At 42.8% G+C, this 25,510-nt stretch overlaps 1 protein-coding gene across 2 annotated transcripts in view; it reads right to left on the bottom strand.

Annotated features, from left to right (window-relative positions):
• PTPN20 (protein tyrosine phosphatase non-receptor type 20) overlaps positions 1-25,217 on the bottom strand; it is a 52,148-nt gene extending 26,931 nt beyond the window's left edge. For both annotated transcript variants that reach the window (XM_053304501.1, XM_053304502.1), the window contains exons 1-5: positions 25,147-25,217; positions 23,792-23,877; positions 21,869-21,939; positions 5,248-5,351; positions 3,331-3,479 (exon numbers count right to left, since the gene is read on the bottom strand). In XM_053304501.1, the coding sequence (XP_053160476.1) occupies positions 3,331-3,479; positions 5,248-5,351; positions 21,869-21,939; positions 23,792-23,803 (336 nt within the window). In that variant the 5' untranslated portion in view covers positions 23,804-23,877; positions 25,147-25,217. The remainder of the gene's footprint in view (positions 1-3,330; positions 3,480-5,247; positions 5,352-21,868; positions 21,940-23,791; positions 23,878-25,146) is intronic.
• Between the last annotated feature and the right edge of the window lie 293 nt (positions 25,218-25,510).

Consider the following 25,510-nt stretch of genomic DNA (forward strand, 5'->3'; position numbering starts at 1 on the left):
TCAACCTTGAGCCCTTGGTCAGGATCGAACTTGTAACCTTCTGGTTACAGGGTGGCAGTTTTACCACTGCACCACCAGGGGCTCATGCTAGCCTGGGTGTCCATCCTAGCAAGCCACAAATTATTATTGTTGTTGTTGTTGTTTAAAATTTGATCTTTGTCCAATTAACCATAACCCCCAGTGGACATATTAATGTTGTAGTGGCCATAATCCAGAGAAAAACCTGGTTAGCCCTCTGCATAACAACTCCATTTACTCTTTCCCTTTCCCTCCCTTTCCCTCTTGACTCCTTCCACACACACTCTGCAGGATGACCCTGCAAAAGATTACTGAATAGAATACAAGTAGCTAAAAGAAAAAGACTTCCCCATTCTCGGGGCTCTCTGATTGGCTCCTGAGGAGTCAATCAGCATGGTGCCTTCTGATTGGTTCTCAGGGCGTTTTAAGCTCTGTCCAGCTTCTGAAAATAAAGGCATGCCTGCCTCATTAATATTGGAATTTTGGCAGTTGGCTCCTGCCTCATTAATATTGGAATTTTAATAACTCTGTGAGTTCCTATTGGTCTCCACAAAATTCTGGTATTGTTGCCCACCCTACATAAACACTGGGGCCAGGCTGTAGGCAGGGAAGATGCACAGGCAGGGAGGCAGATAGGGAAATGGCTACAGAAGACAGACAGAGGAGATGGTTGACAAATATTTCCAGGTATTTTCAGGGGGTGCCACCCATTCTGCCCTCAGGTAAGAGCCACCACTGGGCCACATCTTGGGCCAGTGTGGTATTTATGCCTGCAGCTACTGTGCATCTGAATTATTCTGCCTGCTGCTCTCCACCACCAATGCCACCTGCCTGCCTTTCAGCTTCCTCCTTCAATTCTGACTGCACTCTTAAATTTTGCGCCCTGCTCTCTGCCTACAGTGAGGTGCCAAGCTACTGTGCATACAAGTGCTTTTGCTTGCCTGCCTCTTTCTTGCACCTGCCTGCTAGTTCAATTGTCTTTGGTACTGATCCAAAGTCCAAAGTGTCTGGAACCCATGTATATTGGTTTAATGGATCTCTTAGAAACTGGGTGGCAAAAAATAGTGGAGGGAGTATTCCTTTCATATAAAGGCAAGGAGCAATTTGCTTCAAACTCAGCATGTTTAATGGCCAGGGTAGGGGATTCAATTCCTGCATGTTTTGTAACTTTCTGCCACAAAACAATTATAGCACTTTAGAAAGCTTTTAAAATGAATTTATAAATCCTAGTAGATGAATCTCATTCAAATTCCACACACAATTCTATTAGCATGTACTAACACCTCGAGAAGCTTGAGAATGTTCTTCCAAGGCATTAAGGAGTCTCCCTCACCCCCGCCCCATTGATTCTGATGGGAAACCTAAAAATCTATATTACCACAAGAGCTGACTTGTCCCCTTAGCTAAGTAAGGTCTGCCCTGGTTGCATATGAATGGGAAACTTGATGTGTGAGCACTGTGTGAGCCCCTGGTGGCGCAGTGGTAAAACTGCCGCCCTGTAACCAGAAGGTTACAAGTTCGATCCTGACCAGGGGCTCAAGGTTGACTCAGCCTTCCATCCTTCCGAGGTCGGTAAAATGAGTACCCAGAATGTTGGGGGCAATATGCTACATCATTGTAAACCGCTTAGAGAGCTCTGGCTATAGAGCGGTATATAAATGTAAGTGCTATTGCTATTGCTATTGCTATTGTGAGATATTCCCCACAGAGGATGGAGCCACTCTGGGAAGCGCAGAAGGTTCCAAGTTCCCTCCCTGGCAGCATCTCCAAGATAGGGCTGAGAGAGATTCCTGCCTGCAACCTTGGAGAAGCTGTTGCCTGCTTGGGTAGACAATACTGAGCTAGATGGATCTATGGTTTGACTCAGTATATGGCAGCTTCCTGTGTTCCTATGTTCCTATGTTCCAACTTAAATCCAACATGACAATCTGACTGTTTGAAAAGGGGCATCTTAATGAATCTGACAATCTTTTATCTTAATCAATCTGACAATCCTTTTGTTGGATTAGAACATGTTGGATTGGATCTGACTTTTTCTACAACCCTACAGCCTACTGTTTACAAGCAATTCAGTGTGACTTGTCTCAAACATCCTTATCTGTTAATGCCCTCAGGGTCAGATCCAGGTTTGTGGGGGCCTTTAGCAAAGGGTATACACAACGGCCTCCTTTCCTGAAGTTTCACTTGGGCTTACTTTGGCATTATTGGATGTGTGTGATGATATTGGCATTGTTGGGAACTATGAGTCAAAGCTCCTCCTTCACACCCCTTCTTTTTCTCTCCCTGCCCCTGCCCCCATTTCCCCACTGATGGCCCATTTCCATGTGTTCTTGCCTGTGAGCTCAATCTTGTTCCTGTGCTGTGGGTGGTGGTAGAAGGTAGGGGGGTAATAAAGCCCCTCTTTCCCCCCTCCCCATCTTAGCCATCTCCTACCACTCAACTCTGTCCAGGACTTCTCTCCTTTAACTTTGCAACCCTAAACTTTTCCTGCTTTTACAACATGGGAGGAAACAGCACATAGCAACAGAGTGGAGTATTTTTGCCGCAGCTTTTTGCAAAGTGCAAGCGCAGTGGTGGCAAGGCGGAGGAAAGCAAGAAGGGGAAAGGGTGTCCCATTGTACTGAGAGAGATGTAAGGTGATAAAAATGCGGTGGGCAAGAATTTAATGAGCTGCCCTTCATCTTTCCAGGGAAACCATGAGAGGGGGAAAAAGTGTTCATATAAATAAGACTGATGGGGACACTCCTGGTCCCAGAGCACATTCATATGGTGACACGGAAAAGAGTGTACATTGGGGAATTTTTTAAGATTGGCCAATTAGAAAATCTCTATGGGAGGTGAAGCAGTTTGTTCCTCTTGTTTGAGGTTGCAAGCGGGGACAGAGAGTGTGTGCAGAAATGATGGCCCACCCCTGAGATGTCCCTGCCCCCCGACTTGTGTCCTTTATTCAGGCAACTGAATGTTGGCAACCACACACCTGCCTGCCTGTGTGTAGGGGAATAATGCTTATCATGTAGAGCCGGCCAGGGTGGGTGGGGCAGGGCACAAAAGGCCTCTAGTTCAAGGCACCAAAATTACCTTAGGTGTGCCTCTGAGTGTGCCCCTGAATGTATATAGCAAAATCCTTGCTTCCCTAATAATATTCTTTGCCTCTCTTCATTATCCCAAACCATTTTTTTAATTTGCCCCTGATTTACTGGCTAGGAATACTGAAGCCACAATTATTCCATAATGGAGGGAAATGTTTGTGTGAACTGCTGCAATTACTGCAAAGCTCAGGAGAATGAAAACATGCATGAGTCAAAAACTCACCACAAACTCCTTTAGTATCTCTTGCTGTTCAATCTGCCTTTGAAGCTTCTCAATTAAAATTTTGATATCATACTGTAGGTCACTTCTTGTTTGTGATGGCTTGATCTGTGCCAATTGTATCAGCTCCTCTTCACTGATGAGTGACATACCTATTGATCAAAAATAAATACTCATTCATTTTCAGTTGGGGAGATCCAGCAGATAGGGCCAGAAAGACATGAGGTTCAGTCCTGACTTAGTCATTATCCCATGGGATAAACTTTTAAAGATTATTCTTAGTTTCAGCATGAGGTAAGGAAAGGTAGAAAAAAGTGCTCTAGCCATGAACACTTGTATAGTGGCTTTTAGAAGTCACAAGGACTTGAAAGATTCTGAATTAGTGGTGCCTCGCTGGGAAACTGACGTGTGATTCCCAGTTTCTTCAGTGCAGAGCTGCAGCTACAATAAGTGATTCATATTTGAATCATATATATGGAGTTCTATGCCCTCAGCCCAAAGTTCTGTGCCCTTGGGGGGTAAGCCCATTGAACTTAAGAACATAACATAAGAACATAAGAACATCCCTGCTGGATCAGGCACAAGGCCCATCTAGTCCAGCATCCTGTTTCACACATTGGCCCACCAGATGCTTCTGGGGAGCTCACAGGCAAGAGGTATGTGCATGTCCTCTCTCCTGCTCTTACTCCCCTGCAACTGGTATTGAAAGGCATTGTACCTCTGAGGCTGGAGATGGCCCACATCCACCAGACTAGTAGCCATTGATAGATCTGTCCACCATGAATCTGTCTAAGCCCCTTTTATATCCACCCAAGCTGGTGGCCATCACCACATCTTATGGCAAGCAATTCCATAGATTAATTATGCGCTGTGTGAAAAAGTACTTCCTCTTGTGAATCTGAAATTTCCCGACTTTCAGTTTCATGGGGTGACCCCTGGTTCTAGTGTTGTGAGAGAGGGAGATAAATTTCTCTCTGTCCATCCTCTCCTCTCCATGTATAATTTTAAACACCCCGATCACGCCTTCCCTTAGTTGCCTCTTTTCCAAGGTAAAGAGCTCTCAGATGCTATAGCCAAGCCTCATAAGGAAGGTGCTCCAGGCCCCTGATCATTTTGGTTGCCATCTTCTGCACCTTATCAGTAAATAGGCATAGAGATTGCATTCTTTCCCCTTCTACAAATTGTTTTTTGGCTGTTCTCCTGTTGATTTCAAATATCAGGAACCATCAAAGGTTTAAGGCATTGAGAGACACAAGGCTTGTTCCCATCACCAAGAGCTTGGTAAGAAGAGCTGCCCGTCTAAAAGCTAGTCAGGCTACAAGCGCACTCCCAAGAAACAGTCGCATGTCAGCAAAAATCAAAGTAGGGGGAAGGGGGAGTGAATGTGTGCTGGTCATGAACTGGGTAGGATGGCATGGGACATGCTTTTCCTCTCCTCTCGATGCTGTGCTGGGTACACAATGTGGATAGACTGCTGCCACCCTACCCAGATCACAGCTAGCACTTGATCACTTTCCCCTCCTCCTTCATTGATTTTTGCCGACACACAGCCATTTCTCAGGAGAGCACACAGGACTTGGAGCCTGGCTGGATGCTTCTTCTACCCAGCTGTCAATTGTGAGAACCAGCCCATAGAATTGTACCAATTTTCTCTTAGGAAGCCTGTGTGTTGTGTGTGTGTCTCTGTGTTGCTCATGCTCAACAACTGAAAACCCTAGTGGAGCTTTTCTTGGTTGTTTTGTCTTCTCTTGCAGTGCAAAAGCCTATGAGTAAATGAGAATAGCCAAAAATCAAAACTAAACTGTCAAGAAACAAGTGTTCCAAATACATGGTTAATATTCTTCATCAGAGTGTATATCTTCAATGATACAAAAGGTCAGAGAGATTTGTACTAGCTGAGGAAAATATTTTCATAGGTACCTCTGGGCAGGACAGACAGCCTCTGGGATATGCTCTCGTCTTCACTTACACAGCCATCTGACTCTGTTCCCCGCCTCTCTGTTTTCAGCTTGTACTTCTGCTGGCTTTAGAACAACAACATTATTCACATAACACTCTATATTGGGAATCACAGTAACCACTGTAAGGAAGGCACTGCCAGTCTAATTTCACACTCACTCTCAACAGTACTAGAATGAAATTATGCCAAGCAAATGTATGTATTTTCTCTTCTTCTTGCTGATGAGAGCACAAAAATAGAGAACATCCTGTTGTAAGCAGCATCCCTTTCCCTAACTCCCACTTGAATTAGCAGGATGCCACATGTCAGAACCAATTCCTGGAGGGTAGGGATGTGCACAAAATTATCTCAAATCTATTTGAATTTGAATCAATTTGAATGAGAAACCATTGAATAGAGTGAAAATTCACTGGAAATTTGCCCAGAGTCTATTAAATGGTTTTGAATTTGAATAGATTCAAATTTGATTTGAATTCAAATCAATTAGAGGGCAGTTTCTCACAGGCCATGGAGCAAGGGAGCCCTTTGTTACTCAGTTCAGTGAGAAAACCTGATCTGGAAGGCACTGATTAGGATCAGAGAGCATCCTATGACCAGCTTTGGCCTTTTGTTTAAAAACAACAACACCTCCTGAAATACACTTCCTTGGTGTATGTATATACATTAAATAATAAAGCAAAACAAAACAAATAAATGTTGATTCCCTCTGTGGCATCCCACAGGTCCCAGTTTCAGGTGTTTTAAATCCTGCCATAAGGTGTTTCCTTTGCCATTTTATAGAGTGATAGTCAGCATGCTGACATTAAATAAATATATAACTAAAACATGATTTGTAAATTGTGTATTGTTGGTAATGCAGTGGTAGTGCAGGCGATTGGGGCACCACCCACACTGCTGCGCATCTGTAAACAGAGTTGATGGAATTGCATACCAAGCTCGCTTTGCTATGATGTAAAGTTGTGCAAAGAGTTGTGCAGGGGGATGCCACTGGAAATAATGGGCATCCCATTGCACAACTGTGTTTGTTCAACTTTAGGTTGAAGCAGAGCTGCTCTGGTGCACAACTCCATTGATGGTGTTTACACACGCACAGCAGCATGGGCATTGCATGGTGGCATATGTGAGCCACTATCTAGAGGAAAATGCTAAGGCTTAGTCCTGGGAAACCTGAATTTAAACCCCAGTAATTTTTAGTATTTATTCAAATATTTTAAAAAACTTCAGTTTAAGATGACAGTAGGGGTGTGCATTTTTGAATTTTCTTGTTTCGATTTGTATCCGAATCAAAACATCCCTGTTTTGTTTTGTACCCAAATTTTCTGAATCCGAATCAGCCCTGTTTTGTTTTGTAGCCAAATTTTCTGAATCCAAATCAGCCCTGTTTTGTTTTGTACCCAAATTTTCTGAATCCGAATCAGCCCTGTTTTGTTTTGTAGCCAAATTTTCTGAATCCAAATCGATTTGGATTTTTAAAAAGGGTCCCAGGGCAAAAAAGAGTGGGTGGTGGTGATAGTGTCCAATGGGTGGAAGCTACCACCCAAATTTCAAAGGAATTAGGCAAAGGACTGATTTTTTGTGTGAATTTTTTTAAAAGTTTACTCATCTTTAAGAATTTTCCCATAGGGAATAATGGGGATTACAGCAAATGTATCGCTTCAAATCAAGGGGAAAGGGATGACCCAGAGCAGAGTGTGGTGGGTGGTAGTGCCCAATGGGGGCAAGGAAACTTCCAGAATTATTTCAAAGGAATTGGGCAAAGGGCTGATCTTTTGTGATTTGTTGAAGTTTACATGTCTTTAAGATTTCTCTCATGGGGAATAATGGAGGTTTCAGCAGCTCCATAATTCCACTTGGGGGGCACTGGGGTTGCCCAGAGCGAGGGGTTGTGTAGTGCACATAGGGTGCCAACCACCCCCACCCCCACAAGCCTGTGGGGTACTGGGTTTTGTTGTTTCTCAGTGTTCATTGTAGATTCTCTTGTAGCATATGAGATTTTCAGTGAAAAACAAGAATCCACTCTCATATGCTACCAGAAAATCTACACTCAGAACACCACAGAAACAGCAGAACCCAGCACCCCATGGGTTAGCAACCCTGGCCAATGTGGGGTCAGTAAAGAGTGGGAAGAAGCAAAAGAGCCAATGGGGAACAAGGAGGGAATTGTCAGCAGGTTAGCCCATGATTTAGGTCACTGATCAGAAGGCTGGAAGGGTGGGAAATTCAAAGAGATGTCAAACACAAAATGGAGACTGACTCAGAGATCACCACAAAATGGAGGTCTGAAACAACAAAACGTTTTGTAGCTGAAACAGGGACGTTTTGTTTTGTATACAAAACTTTTGGATCTGGAAAATGGGTGTTTTGTTTTGTCTACAAAACACCCGAAACAGGCTGTTTTGGGTACAAAACGTTTTGTATCCGAAACGTTTCGCACATCCCTAGATGACAGTTAAGGAGCTTACAATTTTCACTCATGCTCTAAAAAGCATGGACATTGCAAATGAAAGTGATCATCTTATCTTCTGTGCAATGTAAGCAGTAAAGACTTTGTAGAGCTAAATCTTAGGTAAAAAGTTGTCTTGCTTCCGGGTTTTGGAAGGAATATATATATATATATATATATATATATATATATATATATATATATATATATATATGATTCATTGTCTCCAGGCAGAGACAGAAGGTTCTGATTGTCTGAGGTAAGAATGCCTTCAGTGCTCTTGCTGCTGGCTGTTTTAGCCCCACCTATACTCCCGGACTGGAATAAAAGTAACTAAAGCACCATTCAAAAGCTGGCCTGGATCAATGAATGGATTAAGCAAAAAGACATAGTTTTAAAATGTATTCTTGCCTAACAGAATTCCCCCATTTGTTTCTGTACTGCTTTTATTCTAGTAAACTTATTATTGTTTTTCCACTATTTTGCCATTGTCTTTGTCTGTTGTTTTGTCTTCTAAACACCTCACACCTACTTGCCCTATTGATTTATCACACTACTAAGTTTTTGTTATTTTTGAGAGACAGAGGTTTCAGTGACTGGGAGTAGAACCCGTCAAAAAAGCTAAAAACCTTAAATGGGAGGTAGTGGGTGTTTAGACTGAGGGCCAGCGGAGGTCAAGCCCTGATCGATAGTCACCTACTGTAATAAATGTACTGTTACAAATTCAATAGCTCTACAGTTAATCCACAATGACTTTCTATACCAGACGGGTTTCTCTCTGATGCATTGTGACATTATCCACAGCATTCCATGAATGAACTGATGTGAGACTATGCCAGACATACTTAGCATTCTCACAGCACCCAGCTATGCAGCTGGGGGAAAAAATGGCATTGGATTACAGAGACACTTTCAGCCTTGTTAAATTATCCAGCTTGCTATCAAAAGTGGTTATCATAAGCTGTGGGAACTACAGAGAGCTGGATCAAGTTTGACGTCTCCCAAACATTTAAGATAAACTTTAAAACCTGAAAATTCATATTAACAGCATGTCTGCAATTGGAAAACATAGTTCTTAAAATTTATTTTGTCAGTTGATCAGAGTTTTGTCAGACTTAGAGCAATCTCATGTTGACAATGGGAACCTATGGCTCATGCCTTAACAAAGTTTCCATGTGATCACTCATGATATTATACAGCATCACTAATTGTCCTCACTTACAACTTGCCCTCCATGAGCCACGCTTTTCCTTGGTCTTTGAGACCCAAATCACTATGGCGGCAGTGTTGATAAAAATCAATGTTTTTTAAAAATAAATAAATAAAATTATTTAAATTGGATTTTTAAAATTTAAATCAATTTTTTATTTAAATTCTTTTTAAAAAAACATAAAGAACCCAAGTCACAGTTATTATCATGAATATTAATCATAACTTCTAATTATATTTTATTAACATGTTAACACAACAGTATATTGGGATGAGAGATAACAGACCTGATCAGTCCTATTCTGCAGATGGTATGCATGCAGCACGTGCACACACACACACACACGAGTCAAGCCCTTGCTACCCACCCTCAAAAGTGCAAAGACAAAGAAAGTCAGTGAAGGAATAGAGGGATGGAGTAGATCTTAGCAAGGAGGAGTCTGGATATAAATACACAGGGTGGGAAGGCAGAGGAATAGAAAGTGAAACCAAAAGTGAACAGAACATATTCATGCAGTCCTGAGGAAACATTTTCTGAGTGTATCTTCCATTGTTGAAGGGAAACATCTATCATGGCAGCAGGCTGTAAAAGAGACCCCATTTGGGAATATTTTAATGAAGTTCCTATATCTATGGGTAAGAAAGGCATGCATGTGAAAGGCAAACAGTGCAATGAAATGCACTGAATGAAACATCATTATGAGAAGCGTGCACCTATTTGCCTGAATGAAACAACATTATGAAAAGTGTGTACCTATTACAGTGTGTACCTACTAAAAATGAAACCTACATCTATCTCTAAATATATATTAAGGCTATATTAGACAAGAATGTACTTTTATAGAAAATGATGATGAAATAATAGTATCTTCCAGAGTAGTAATTTAAATTGTGATTTAAATAATTAAAATTGAGTCCTTCTGAGAAGTGATTTAAATCATGAGTTAAATCAAATCAATCCTGGATGTAGGGCTGGAGTGATTGGAACCAGCTAAGATGCTCCACATTGTTCTGGTCTTTACTGCCTTATGAAGCATCTGAGCCTTACAGTACAGGAGAAACTCGTTAGCTGTGGATTCCGTATCTGCAGATCTGCATATCTGCGGTTGGGAAAAAGACAACTGACCTCAGCATATGCGGGGGTGGGGGGGAGGAAAAAAACATGTTGCCCTTGCGTATCTGTGGGTTGGGGGTGGCAGCAAATGACCACGGAGATCATTTCCGGCTGCCATGTTGTTTGCTGGAGCCACAAAATGGCTCCATTTAAGTAAATAAAGGGGGGGGACCAGCTATTTGTGGGCATTCCAAGAAACAGCATGACTTGGGTGGAGCAGCAAAGCAGGGTAAGGAGCTCCCCTCGCATCCCCCCCCCCAATCAACCTATTTTTGGTCGACCAGGAACCTAACCCCCATGATCCCATAGCTCCAATGCCTCAATATTCACGGTTTCCATATCCACAGCTGCAGCTAGGAACCGTATCCCTGCGCATATTGAGGTCCACCTGTATTGCTAGAGGAAGTCCCATTATGTTGCAGGCATAGAACCAACATAAGAAATGAACTCTTGCATTATTTAGCAGGGGAGTTCCTAGCTTAGGTGATGAGGTCAGCTCCCTAGAGCAGGGATTCTCAACGTGTGGGTCCCCAGATGTAATTGGACTTCAGCTCCCATAATTCCCAACCAAAGGCCGCTGGGGCTGGGGATTATGGGAGTTGAAGTCCAATAACATCTGGGGACCCACACGTTGAGAAACCCTGCCCTAGAGCACCAGGACAAGCCTCCCTATCTAAGGCACTGTATGACACACACACACACACACAAACACACACACCCCACAACACACACACTTCACTCACCAGCACAGCATCTTCCTTTTTTTCCTACCCCTCTGGTGCTCCTCACTACAAGTGAAACTTTAAAAACAAAATTGGAAAGGACCATAGTAACTGTAGCACCTTCTATCGTCTATGGTACCATAGAGTATAAAAGATGCCAGCAGCCAACGTGATGCAAACTTGTAGATCTATATAAGAAGGGCCATGGGTCTTCATGAAGCCAGCAGCATCCCTGAAGTGACACTGCACTGCAAAACTGAGTGGGAATGGAGGGGAAATGATTTTTGGTCTCTTCCTTCTCTCCAAAAGCCTTTTCCACTTGAAAGAATATGTTACTGGGGGTTGCACAGTCCTCAGGAACATATTCCTCAAGTGGAAAGGGCTTATGGAGAAAAGCAAAACTTGCACCCACCATCTGCACCCACTTGATTGTGCAATGCACCATCAATTGCTGGGCCACTGGAGCCTTCTTGCAGACCCACTGTCCATCTTATGCTGACCCACACATGCATGTCATGGCAGCCACCAACTTTAGTGTGTTCTACAGACTTTTTTCTCAGGCAGAAGAGAGGCAAGCCAGTGGTAGGGAAGCAGTCAAAAATATTTTCCCCTGAGCTTGGGACAAATTTAGGATGGTGCTGTCATTCCGCTTTACTGGAATGCTCCATAAAAACTCCATTTTGTTGAGTCAGAACAAGGATGATGAAGAGTGCTAGAAGAAACCCTCTCCCAACTGTTGAACCTGTCCTGTAAGCTAATGATGTAAGCATTGCTCAAGTCATAGGAGACTTTCTCCAGCTATACAGTAGGACTCACATGCTTCATAAAGGAGTACAGGACCAGAACGTGGAGCACTTTTACTGGTGCCAGACACTCCATCCTACCCATCTTGATTTGGGCCTCAAAGACTTAGGAAAGGTGTGCTTGCATGGAGAGCAAGTTGTAAGGGAGCAGAATTTGTGACATTGCATATCATTAATGATGTGGCACATCTGTTAAGGCATCAGCCTTGGGTTCCTATATTGCAGCTTTGTGGAGCTGGAACCAAATGAAATAGCCATGACTGGTCTTAAACTAGCAGGGTTTTTCAAACCATTAAATTTCCATAGCTTTTTAAAAGGAGAATAGGGGTATGCACAAAACCAGTTTAAATTTTAAACCATTAAATTTCTATAGCTTTTGAAAAGCTGGGTAGGGGTGTGCATGAAACTGGGCCGGACTAACCGGGCATGTTTGGGTTTGTACCTCTGAACAAGAGAACACTTACCGGCATGTCCAGTGGCCTCCAGGGGGTGCTGCTGTGGCTGGATTTCTGGAGGCTCTCCCTCCCACCACCGACCTCCCCCTGGTCTTCTATGGCCTGGTTTGGCCTGGTTTGGGGCTGTTTCAGCCCTCTGCATCATCTTGGTGGCCATTTTGGAGGCTGCTGCTCATGCGCCCTGGACATTTGCATGGCCTGAGTAATGACCTGGCCATGCAAATGGCTAGGGTGCATGTACGGCAAACTCCAAAATGGCCACCGTGGCCATGGAGAGGGCCAAAATGCCCCCCAAATAGGCCAAACAGGACCACAGAAGACAGTGGGGAGGCTGTGGGGAGGGGGAAGAAGAGGAAACCTCCAGGAATGACTCATGGCCATGGCAGCAGCCCCTGGAGGCTGCCAGACCCATCAGTAAGCTTTTAAAATAATATTTTTAAAAAATGTTTAGAACTCCAAATCGACCCAGGGGGGTTTGGCTCAAGGTCAAGCCGAACTGGGCCTGTTCTGGCTCAAGGGCAAGCCCTTGAGCTGGCCTGGTTCAATGGTGAACCAGCTTGACCTCGAGTCAGTTCTCACATTCCTAAAGGAGGGGGATCATTAGTGTTCACTAATGATCAGTCCCTCATTTCCCCAAAGGAACATATAGTGTTGATTTGAAGGAGAAAAATTATAATTAATTCAATTATAATTAAAAATTATAATTAATTCAATTACTATGAATTATAATTACTAGAACATTTGTATTATATTATGCATTACGGCAGTGTCTTACAATCATCATTGCAATATACTACCATGTATCTGATGGAAAAAGCAGCAAACTCAAGAACTTAACGTGTTAAACTAAAAAATCTGATTTGAATAAAGAAAAGAAATTGCATTTGTCTTTAAACTGTTTGTTTGTTTGTTTATAAAGGTCCCTGGATGTTTCACAATATAAAAACCATTAAAACATTAACACGGTTAAAACAATTTAAGATACAATAAATACTCTAAAAACCAAAGCTTTAAAACTATAAACTAAAAGCCTGCCTAAACAGGTATGTTTTCAGGTCTTTCTTAAAAACACTCAGAGAGGGGGAAACTCTAATTTCATTAGGAGAAGCGTTCCAGAGTCCCAGGGCAACTCTAGAAAAGGCCCAGTTTTGAGTCGCCACTAACCAAACAGGTAGCAATCGCAACCAGATCTCCCCAGATAGTCTTAACAGGCTCTGGGGTTGATGAAGAAGAAGGCATTCTCTTAAGCATCTCAGATACTTATAAAGCCATTTAGGGCTTTATAAGTAATGATCAGCACTTTGTATTTCACCCAAAAACATATCCACAGCCAGTGTAGTTCTTTTAAAATTGGTGTAATAGGAGCTCTTCAGGCAACCCTGGAGACCAACCTGGCTGCAGCATTCCAGATGAACTGCAGTTTCCAAACTATGTACAAAGGCAGCCCAACATAGAGCACATTGCAGTAGTCAAGCCTGGATGTTAACAGCATATGCACCACTATTTTAAGGTCATTTATCTCCAGAAATTGAAATAGCTGGTGAATCAGCCGAAGCTGACAGAAAGCACTCCTGGCTACTGCCTCAACCTTAAAAATCTACACGAGGCATTATGAAATTTACATGTATAACATCATGTTTTACATGTATGTAAAACAGAATTTACATACTGTAAAATATCAGAAATGTGAACTAAAAACTTTGAATGTATTTAATTTCAATCTATTTAACAAGCAGACACCATTTGTTATTGGTCCATGTGTAATACATAGTTTTTTGTTGATCACTATTAAAAAGATGGCTTTGAACATGGATGCAGATCATCAAATATCAACAGTTTTTACCTTCCTGCCTCCTACCTTCTAGCAACTTGAGATTCCACAATATGTTTTAACAATGGTATGATAACACTAACAAGTAAATTAAGACTGGAGAACTAATATTCTGAGGCTGTTTACTTGCAGTCCATGGGCAAACTTTAGCTTGGATCGGCATGGCTTCATGCTTGTGTGTTGCATGCATGTGTTCATTTGTGTTGAATGTGGGGTATCTTTTCCCTCCTCCAGGCCCCTCTGAAAATGTGTGTGTGTGAGAGAGAGTGTGGGTGTGGTGGACAGAGGTGGGGAAAATCCATTTATTTCTTCATTTTTCTGGGGCTTACTTCTGTGTAAACTTGTATAGGATTGGGACAAAGAACCCCATGCTAGGAAGCTCCAAAGAAGTGAAGATAGGAAATCCTAGAAACCATTCCAACCCAGCACCAAGAAACCAACATTCTGGTCTGCTCACTAGTCTACTGTATTCATTGAACATACAGGTTCTACATCAGAGCCAAACTGTCAGGGAATATGGAAGCTTCACCTGACTATATTTAAGGAATGGCTTCCATATTAACAGGCATTTTGGCATCAAAATATAGTCATCCCTTCCCAATCACAAGGGTTCCGTTCCAGGGAAACCTCATGATTGGCAACTTTGCGGTTGGCAAGCAATTGAAAGCAATGGGAAACAGGAGGTTAGGGGAACCGCAGTCACAAAAACAGTTCAGAAACAAGGAGAAACAAGGAGAAACGCATCAACATCCACTCAAAACAAAGGGAAATTAGTTGAAAAGCACTAAAAATCCATTCTCGCTCTGTCCTGGCCCAAGCAAAAAGTAGTGGAGGACCCCCCCCCCCGCTCACTCACTGGCTGGTCCACTCACTCACCACACCATGGACCAGAATGGTGGGTGCTTGCATGCTTTCTTTGCTCTTCTGCTCGCTCTTCTGACCTTCTCTCTCTCTTTCTCTCTCTCTCTTCCACTGCTCTCCCTCTCTCTCTCAAACAGAGAGTTTTTGCTGTGGCGCGTGAAGACGGAGATGCAAGTGGAAGCATGTGTACCACCCCTAGCAGGTCCTAGGCAGCCCACAAGGTGGAATGTATGTGGGAAGGGCGCATTCTCCCCCGCCAAACCCTTCCCAACCTTCTGATTGTATTTAAAATAAGGGGTACCCAGCACAGAAGAACAAAAACCCAACAGTAGCCACTGCAGCAGCAGCGGCATCACTGCTCTGCACCTTGAATTGCAAAAGAGGGGATCGCTGCTTTGCAAAGAGCAAATGTGGCCTGCAGAAGGTAGAACGGAGAAGGTAAAGCATGACTTCAAAAAATTCAGAGATTTGGACCTCCATTTTGTGGCCAAAGTGGGTTGGGTGGTAGTGTCCAATGGTTGGAAGCCACCACCCAAATTTTAAAAAAAATGGGCAAAGGGGTGATTTTTAAAGAATTTTTGAAGTATACACGTCTTTAAGCTTTTCCCCATAGGGAATAATCAGGATTTCAGCAGCCCCATAACTCCACTTGGGGGGGCACTAGGGTGGCTCAGAGCGAGTGGTGGTGTAGTGAACATATGATGCCAACCACCCCCAAACCCACAAGCCCATGGGGCACTGGATTTTGTTGTTTCTGAGATGTTCTGTGGGTAGATTCTCTGGTAGCAGAGTCTCATTTCCCTATGGGGAGGAACCTTAAAGATGCGCAAACTTCAGAAATTCTTTAAAAATAATCCCTTTCATCAATTTATTTGAAATCTGGATGGTCGCAGGCACCCATTGGGGCTCTACCACCTGACCCACTCTTCTGCCCCCCAAACCCCCTTTCTGCCCCAAATCTGCCACAAAGACATGCCAACTTCAAAAATTCTTTAAAAATCACCCCTTTGCCCAATTCCTTTGAAACCTGAGTGGTAGCTTCCTTGCACCCATTGGGCACTACCACCCACTGCAACCCACACTGGGCCACCCTGGCACCATCCCCCCTGGGAGTTATAACTAAGGCTAATGAAATCCCCATTATTCCCTATGGGAAAAAGCTTAAAGACATGCCAACTTCAAAAATTCTTTAAAAATCACCCCTTTGCCCAATTTCTTTGAAATTTGAGTGGTAGCTTCCACTCATTGGGAAACACCACCCACCCTACTCCCAGGACCCTTTTAAAAATCCAAATTGATTTAGATTCTAATTCAGAAAATTTGGGTACAAATAGAATATGGGGTGATTTGGAGGGGTAATGCAGACCCACAAATCAAGGGTGTTTTGATCTGGGTACAAATTGAAATAAAAAAATTGATTTGTGCACACCCCTAGTCTCTGATGCCTCTCTGATTTGCTTCTCCATCTCTACTTAAAAATTGTAACAACAGAGGTTCCCGATGGCTATAAGAATCTTTGTTATTCTGTTATACCTATGCAATGACTTTCACAAAGTACTTCAGATGGAGAGAAGGATCTAAGATGGCATTATAAACTTTTTATAATTCTGAAAATTCTGATAAGTATAGGGGTGATTTCAGGTAAAGCAGTCTAAGTCAGTCAGTGTGCCTCTGTGGGCTTATGGGACACCCCCACCCCCCATTAATTGCATCTGAAAATGAAAAATGACCCTAGTAGGCAATTTGCCATTTTTTACACACTTCTCGTGAATCAGCTTATTCTTTCACTAGTTAATTTCTTGGAACTAGTTAAAAGTTAAGTTAAAACGTGGAATTTAATAATTTTAATATAACTCAAGTTAATATTTAAGACGAATTATGATTGACTAGTTCAATTTGTCATTAACTTCTCCAGTGACAGGTTGTTGTAATTGTTTTTTCCACTGTTGGCTATGATGGCTGTGCAGCAGACACTCCTATCTCCATGTATTTGCAGCACTTCTCCCAGTCCCACATGGAGGCAGCCACTCTCACCGTGGCCATTTTCATGCCAATTTCCAGTGCTGGGGGGAACTCTTCTGTGGGAATCTGAGCCTGTGAGGCTGGCTGGGAAGGTGCACAGAGAAGTCATGTGAAAGAAAGGCATGTGGGGACATGAGGGAAGTGCAGTTCCTCCAAGTACCATCACCAGTGCAGTGGTGAGATGGTATATCAACTTGTGAGCGAATGTGAGGCGGTGGCAAGGGGCCTTGTAAAGGAACTTGATGTGGGGTAGAGGGACATAGGGGGAAACATGAGGCAGGAGGGCTTTGCAAGGCAGCAGGGGCAGGTTGGCGAATGGAATTGGGAAAGCATCCAGCGCAGTAACAGGGCAGTCCCCTCACGAGGGAATGTGAGATGGCAGCAAAGTGTCAGTCAGTCAGTCAGTCAGTTTATTATGGTCAAAAAACCCAAAATATAGCATAAAAAACAACAAACAACAAAAGAAACAATTTGATGTACCATTAAATATCAACAAAACAATCATTTAGAAATATTAATTTCCTCCTACGTTTAATCACAGCTGCTAAAAATCTAGCTACAGCAAGGGTTACCTCAGACCTGGAATCAGATAAGATTAATAATGGGCAAATAATATTTTGTCTTAAATCAGCATGAAACTTACAGACCAAAAGTACATGCTTCATAGTCTCTATTTCTAGATTATTACATGGACAGAATCTTTGTGTGAGTGGTAGACCCTGGAATCTCCCTAACACCTGCAAAGGAAAAGCATTTAAACGGGCCTTTGCAGAAGTGATCTGATGAGAACTATTATTAAGATTAATTAAGTATGAAGCCATACACCAATTATTCTGGCGGTTAATACCCAAATGGACTAAAGAGCAGGACAGACTAACTTTACCAAACAACTCTTGAGAAGTTATACCCCAAAGGCTTTGCTTAATTAAAGAGAAGGCTGAAGTGCATCCCATCAAAAACAAATGGTGAGGAGATAGACTAATTTGACTGATTTTCCAGGAAACAGCTTTAAACCAAGAGCTAATAAAAGAATCCTCAACAAGATGGCAAAGTAACCCCGAAGTGTTTCAAAACAAATAAATGCTAAACAAAAGTTTAATTGCTGCCAACCATGCTTTGGTTTCCAATGGACATTGCCCTGTCTCTAATAGGACCACTGCATCTGATACACAACTTGGTAATGTTAACAAAGCTCTTTAAAAATGGGCCTGAATATTACAAAGCCCGTAAGATGCTGCATTTATCCATACAGGGACACCATATAAAATTTGTGAGGACAACTTAGCATCAAATGTTTTAACGGCGGCTGGAACATAGCATCTGCTATATATTTTTTCTATTAGAACAGAAAAAATGCAGAAGCACAAAAAATGGCATCTGACTTCTGTACAGCAGAGCAACGATGGATTGCCCAAGATAAGGAATGATGAAACAGCAAACTAAGATACCTAAAACATCTGACCTGCTCAATCAGGTGACCAGCCATTGATGGCATTTAAATTTCCTCTCAAAAACCAGGATCTTAGATTTATCCCCATTCATTACAAGAGAATTATGCCTGGAAAATGCGACAAAAGCTGTTAAAAGGCGTTTAAGGTCCAATCTTGAATGAGAAAGTAGAACTGCATTTTCAGCATAAAGTAACAAGCATACTTTCCTATGACCAAGAGAAGGAAAATGGCCCTCAACACAATTCAAAGATGACTCCAAATCATTAAGATAAATATTGAATAATGTTGGGGCCATTATGCAACCTTGTCATACTCCCTTGTCCATAGAAATATCATTTGTGAGAAAGTCCTCACTACCACATCTTATTTGCAACTTCCATTTTTTGTACAAAGTTTTATAAGAAAAGCTAAACACTTATCAGACAATAAATAGCTCATCAAATGTTTGCCAAAGCTGAAGTCTAGGAAGAGAATCAAAAGCTGCCCTCATGTCCATAAATGCAGCAAATAATTTTCCACCTGGAGAGCTGGGATACTTTTCTGCAATAGGAGACAGGACCAAAGAATGGTCCATAGTAGAGCAGCCTTTCCGAGAAGCAGCTTGTACTTCTGTAATTTTCGAACTAGTTTCCAAGAATGATGTTAATTTAGTATGTGAGAACCTAGCGTACAGCTTCCCTATATTAGACAATAAATGAATAGCAATAGCAATAGCAATAGCAATAGCACTTACATTTATATACCGCTCTATAGCCGAAGCTCTCTAAGCGGTTTACAATGATTTAGCATATTGCCCCCAACATTCTGGGTACTCATTTTACCGACCTCGGAAGGATGGAAGGCTGAGTCAGCCTTGAGCCCCTGGTCAGGATCGAACTTGTAACCTTCTGGTTACAGGGCGGCAGTTTTACCACTGCGCCACCAGAATAGATCTATAACTTGCAGGGTAGTAGGGGACCCTTTTTTATAAATTGGGATGATTATAGCTCTATTCCAACCTTGCGTGGCATACAAGGTGGTGGCAAACCACTTTATTTCATATAATTTCTACATCAGATATATGCTTCCCTCTATAACAGGCAGAATTTTGCATTTCAACATGAAGGTTCCAGATCAGAGGTATACTGTAGGGATGTGGAAATGTTTCAGATACAAAATGTTTTGTACCCAAAACAGCCTGTTTTGGGTGTTTTGTAGACAAAACAAAACACCTGTTTTGTAGACAAAACAAAACACCAATTTTCCAGATCCAAAAGTTTTGTATACAAAACAAAACGTCCCTGTTTCGGCTACAAAATGTTTTGTTGTTTCGGACCTCAATTTTGTGGTGATCTCTGAGTCAGTCTCCATTTTGTGTTTGACATCTCTGAATTTCCCACCCTTCCAGCCTTCTGATCAGTGACCTAAATCATGGGCTAACCTGCTGACAATTCCCTCCTTGTTCCCCATTGGCTCTTTTGCCTCTTCCCACTCTTTACTAACCCCACATTGGCCAGGGTTGCTAACCCATGGGGTTCTGGGTTCTGCTGTTTCTGTGGTGTTCTGAGTGTAGATTCTCTGGTAGCATATGAGAGTGGATTCTTGTTTTTCACTGAAAATCTCATATGCTACCAGAGAATCTACAATGAACACCTGAGAAACAACAAAACCCAGTACCCCACAGGCTTGTGGGTGTGGGGGTGGTTGGCACCCTATGTGCACTACACAACCCCTCGCTCTGGGCAACCCCAGTGCCCCCCAAGTGGAATTATGGAGCTGCTGAAACCTCCATTATTCCCCATGTGAGAAATCTTAAAGACATGGAAACTTCAACAAATCACAAAAGATCAGCCCTTTGCCCAATTCCTTTGAAATAATTCTGGAAGTTTCCTTGCCCCCATTGGACACTACCACCCATCACACTCTGCTCTGGGTCATCCCTTTCCCCTTGATTTGAAGCAATACATTTGCTGGAATCCCCATTATTCCCTATGGGAAAATTCTTAAAGATGTGTAAACTTAAAAAAAAATTCACACACACACACAAAAAATCAGCCATTTGCCTAATTCCTTTGAAATTTGGGTGGTAGCTTCCACCCATTGGACACTATCACCACCACCCACTCTTTTTTGTCCTGGGACCCTTTTTAAAAATCTAAATCGATTCGTATTCAGAAAATTTGGCTACAAAACAAAACAGGGCTGATTTGGATTCAGAAAATTTGGGTACAAAACAAAACGGGGATGTTTCGATTCGGATACAAACCCGAAAATTCCAAAATGCACACCCCTAGTATACTGCCTATGGATACAGAGATTCCACTTAGCATGAGTAAGTTCCATGTTATACTTTCCACAGTGTCCAGAGAGATTTTCCTTTTTAAAAAGCCTGAAAAATCAGGCATCCAAAATCCTTTCATTTAAGTCAAGTTAAAATGGCTTTGCATTTTCACTTGTGCTCTAAAAAGCATGAAAATTACAAGTTAAGGTGCCTGTTTTAATTTCTGCACCGTAGAAGCTGTATAGATTTTGTATAGTCTTGTATACTATGCCAGCTTTACAAACGAGGCTCCACACAGCCACACAGCCTTGGTATTTCACATGGACATTAGGCTGGAAAGGGATGCATTCAGACAGAATTTCAACAGTCACAACTTCTCCAATCATTTCCTAGTGATGTCCCTTATTATTTTCTGCTTGATGCTTCTCTACAAAGCATAGTACTTCCTCAAAATGCCATTTATCCAGCTGTAGTCCTTAAATAAATTTTCAGTCCTGGAATGTTGTCCAGGCTGACACCAGTTCCTTACAACTTCAGCCAAAAGTGATTAGTACTGCTGGAGGAATTGCAGAGAGCAGATCAAGTCCTTGATTCCTCTCATGCATGTAGGAAGAACTTTTTCCTCAAATCTGAAGCATGATATATTAACTGCATTGTCATTATTTTGCCAGCTGATGTGTGGAAAACAATGACATTTGATGCAGTAATAACATATATTTTGATTATGTTCAGGAACAAAGCAAGATGTAGTCTGCTAAAAATGCAAGGACAAGAAGAAGAAAAGACTGAACAATGTTGCAGCTTGTCCATTCAGAGCTAAGGCAAATAATGGAGAAGCATACAGTAATTCACAAACATGCTCATCTCCACCCTTAAAACAGATGTTTTTGTTTCCTCCAGACATTTTTGTTTCCTCCTTTTAAAGGAGGAAAGGAATCAACATGTTCTAAGGCAACCAGACAATACTCTCCATCTTCTTGTTCTGAATCAGTATGTAGTTCAACACAGCGCACAAAGTCAGGAAGAGTTCCAACCAAGCAATTGTTCCTCCTTTCTCCATTCAGACTGAAGGCCAAAAAAGCCCTTGCATTGGCAGTAGCCTGAGGGTAGTGGGAAGAAAAGTCTCTTAGAAGAATGACATGTGAAACCGCTACATTTTAAAAATATCTGCCTGGACATTTACTATAGTACATAGCATTTGGAAGATGAACTGTGCCTGGCAGAGATACATCACACAGAAATCCATCAGGTGTATCTGTAGGATGTGATTGTGGCTGGATTGTGGGTTTGCTGGACATTTACAATATAGGCGGCATTTGAGGGAAGGATATGCCTTGTAGAGAAGCATCAGGCAGGTAATTCACATATATTTTATGAGTGGAAATGGATCTGGATGTGGTAAAATTATACCTGGCTGAACTGTTTTCTGAATACTCAGGTCCATGGCCTTTGAGAGGGGAATTGCTTTTACCCTTTGAATCCTAAAGGAACAAAAACAATAAACTTAATGAAGAATTTTAAAAGGACAATTGAAAGCACTATTTGACATACTTCTGCAAAAGTGTTTGTAGGGCAAGATGGTGAGCTCTAGGGAGCTAATAACTTTTTCTCCTGCAGGAAGGATAAGAGCCCTTTTATGTTATTACTTATTAGTAGGCTCATAATAAAAAGATCTCATAGAGGGAGGGAGGGAGGGAGGGAGGGAGAGCTGTCATCATGGCTGTACCATTGAAACTTTCCACAGATTTGCTTCCCCTACCTGGGAAGTGATTCCTTCTTTCCAGGCAGTGAATTCCACCCGATGAAATAATTTTAAATGTCCTATCTATCTATCTATCTATCTATCTATCTATCTATCTATCTATTTCTCTAAGGCATACCCGTAGTTAATCCCGTGTGTGGAAGTTCTCGTGAGAGTTCGCAAGCAGAAGCACCTGTCTGGGCAGTGGGGATTCCATATGCAGAAAGGGAAGAGAAGCCTGTGAGAGCAGAAGCACCATGGTGATTGGGTAGTGGGGATTCCATATGCAGATAGGGAGGAGGAGCCTGTGATGGTTAAGGTCAGTTGGAATACAACTGTTACTGGTTGGAAGATGTTCTTTATAGAGGAGAGAAATCCATAGATAGATAGATAGATAGATAGATAGATAGATAGATAGATAGATAGAGGGCAAGGGTCTTGGGGGGGGCATTGTGAGGGAGGAAAGAGCCCCTTCAGCATAAGGAGGCTGTTGTTGTGTGAATTAGATGAGGAAGGGGGGGAGAAAGAGAGGGGGGAGGGGAAGAAAGACAGAGGGGAGGAGCGAGTGGAGGAGAGAGAAAGAGAGAAAAAGAAGGGAGGGGAAGAGAGAAAGAAGGAAGGGTGAGGGACGGGCCTGAGCCTGTCAGCGGCTTGAGGGGAATGAGCAGCCATGGCAGTGGCAGCAGCAAGGAAGGCCCCAGTCAACCATTGCTGCTTTTGGGGGCTATATATATATATATATATTATATTAATTCAATTTCTATACCGCCCTTCCAAAAATGGCTCAGGGTGGTTTACACAGAGAAACAGCAAATAAATAAGATGGATCCCTGTCCCCAAAGGGCTCACAGTCTAAAAGAAACACAAGATAGACACCAGCAACAGTCACTGGAGGTACTGTGCTGCGGGTGGATGGGGCCAGTTACTCCCCCCTGCTAAATAAAGAGAATCACCATGTTAAAAGGTGCCTCTTTTCCAAGTTAGCAGGGGTTACTGCTAACTTGGCTACCAAGTTAACTTGCCTAACTTGGCTACTGCTAACTTGGGTTACAATGGCTACCGAGGTCATTGGTGGAGGGAGGCAGGTGGACAGGCAAAGGACAGGCCTGGGCCTATCAGTGGCCTGAGAAAAATGAGCATTCATGGCAGTGGTGGCAGCAAGGAAGGGCCCGGTCAACCACTGCTCCTGCTGTTCCTGTGGGGAGGAGTAGGAGTGGGGCTCAGGTGAGGGTGGGGAGGTCTCTGAGAATAAGGGGCTGCAGCTTGGCCAATAGGTGCCAATAATGCTGCAGCTGCGACCAAGTTGGGTGAGTAAAGGGATGGAGGAGTGACCAAGAGGGCTGAGGGGGGTGGAAGCAATGGGGTGGAGGAGGAGGAGGAGGAGCGGGAGCATGGCTCAGGTGAGGGTGGAGAGATCTCTGAAGTAAGGGGGGCTGTGGAAGGGGGTGAGGGGAGCAATGGCAGCATGCATCACCACTATCTACTCATCCAAAGAGTAAGGAGTGTGCCCACTCCATTCTACCAAATCTGTAATGAAAAGGCACACTTGAAGCTTATAGAAGCCCCCAGAAGAATTTCCACTCACACCTCACCTTGCTACACATTTTGCTGGAATGTTCCAGGCCTTGGAATGTGAAGTCCTGCTGGGCTCCTAGGATTCCAAATCCACCATGTACATCTATGCACAAGAAGAAAAATGCCAAGGAAATACGAATGGTACGAGCTTTCTACCCGTAAAAGCTGCTTGACAGTGTCTCATACAGTGCTGGGCTTTCCTTCGCAAGAGGTTTTCAGAGGCTGGCAGCTATCTGTCCAGGATGCTCCAGGATGGAGTATCCTTCTCTGAGGAGGAGCTAGGACTAGAAGACATCCAAAGTTCTTCCCATCTCTAAAACTCTCTAAAATGTTATGATTCTATGAAAGGCTGGGGGAATTCTCTGTTTAGGGCCTTGCCATGGAAATCCCTTTTCTCTTGTACTTTACTAAGGGCAGGTTTTGCTTAAGCAAGCAATAAGAAGGGCTGTGAAAGAAAATAAAACATTGTTCTAAGTAGTCAGGATACATAAACTGTCTCACTACTACTACTACTACTACTTCTACTAGTACTGATATTTATATACCGCTCTTCAACTCTAGAACATAAAGTTTGGTGAGGCACATTTTCAATCAAGACAGATGGGTGAGGTAAGGACAGACAATATATTTACTTAAGCTACCCAACAATGCTGTTCTCATGAGCAGCCAAGTCCGAGCGAGGGCAGCCAAGACCTGCATGCCTCCCAGTGGCACCTTGGTGGCAAACCCACCTAGGGAGCCTGCTGGTTAGCCAAGTGCACCCTTCAGCTGAGCTAACTGTTTGTGTGTCAGCACCGGCTGTTCCCAGCCAGTGCTGACACAGAAGGGGTCTCCTGGTTGTCGCCAGGGGGATCCCCACAATGCACCGTGTACTTGTGCGGTGGTGCATTGTGGGATGTCCCCGAACTGCCTGGGGCAACAGTGGCTCTTCTGGGCGCATGATCCGCATCCAGATCTTTTGGATCATCTGCAGGGAAGGTAAGCTGCAGCTTTCCCCACCACCAGCCCTCGAGCCCGCTCATGGGATCATGAAAAAGAACTCAAAACATTTTGAGAATGTAGGCAAAAAGAAAGGGGCAAAGAATGACGACTTGCTCTTTCACTTGCTAAACGCATGAGTAATCTTAGTTTAAACTACATCCATGTTTCATTCATTCCTAGGATATAGCCATTTCTACAGCTAATGCAGTAAGCTTTCTTTTCCAGGCTTTATCTAGAAACTCCATAGCTTTAGGGAAAAGAACACAGTCCACATAGACGGTCTACAGAAGGTATGCCCTTTTTCAATTCAATTAACGAGGAGTTTAATTAGGGAAAATGAGATTAGTTGCCATGGCTGAGTGAAGAAGTATGCAGGGAGTGTGTTATGTACCTTAGATTGGCCAGATGCTCATTCTTCACGACAACATTCTCTGTAACTGTCTTTTCAACTCAACCTGTAGAACCTTTTGCTTAGGCCTTTGTGATGTCACACAAACACATTACATATCTCTTTCAAAGAGGGAGAGCTAAACATGCTAGGAAGGACCCATTTCTTGGTAACGTCAAAACTCAGCCTAATCTCCAACATTACTACTGTGCAACAGTAGGTTGGTGCAGCTGAGTGTTAGCGATGGGGGTGGTGATAATTTTTGCTTTTCTCTCCCCTCCCTCCAACCAAAAGCCCTTTCAATTCTCAGGAATCTATTCCTGAGGGTTACACAGCCTTTCCACACTGTTCTACACCAAAGCGAATG

Source organism: Hemicordylus capensis, chromosome 3, assembly GCF_027244095.1.
Source record: "Hemicordylus capensis ecotype Gifberg chromosome 3, rHemCap1.1.pri, whole genome shotgun sequence".
Taxonomy (NCBI): Eukaryota; Metazoa; Chordata; class Lepidosauria; order Squamata; family Cordylidae; genus Hemicordylus; species Hemicordylus capensis.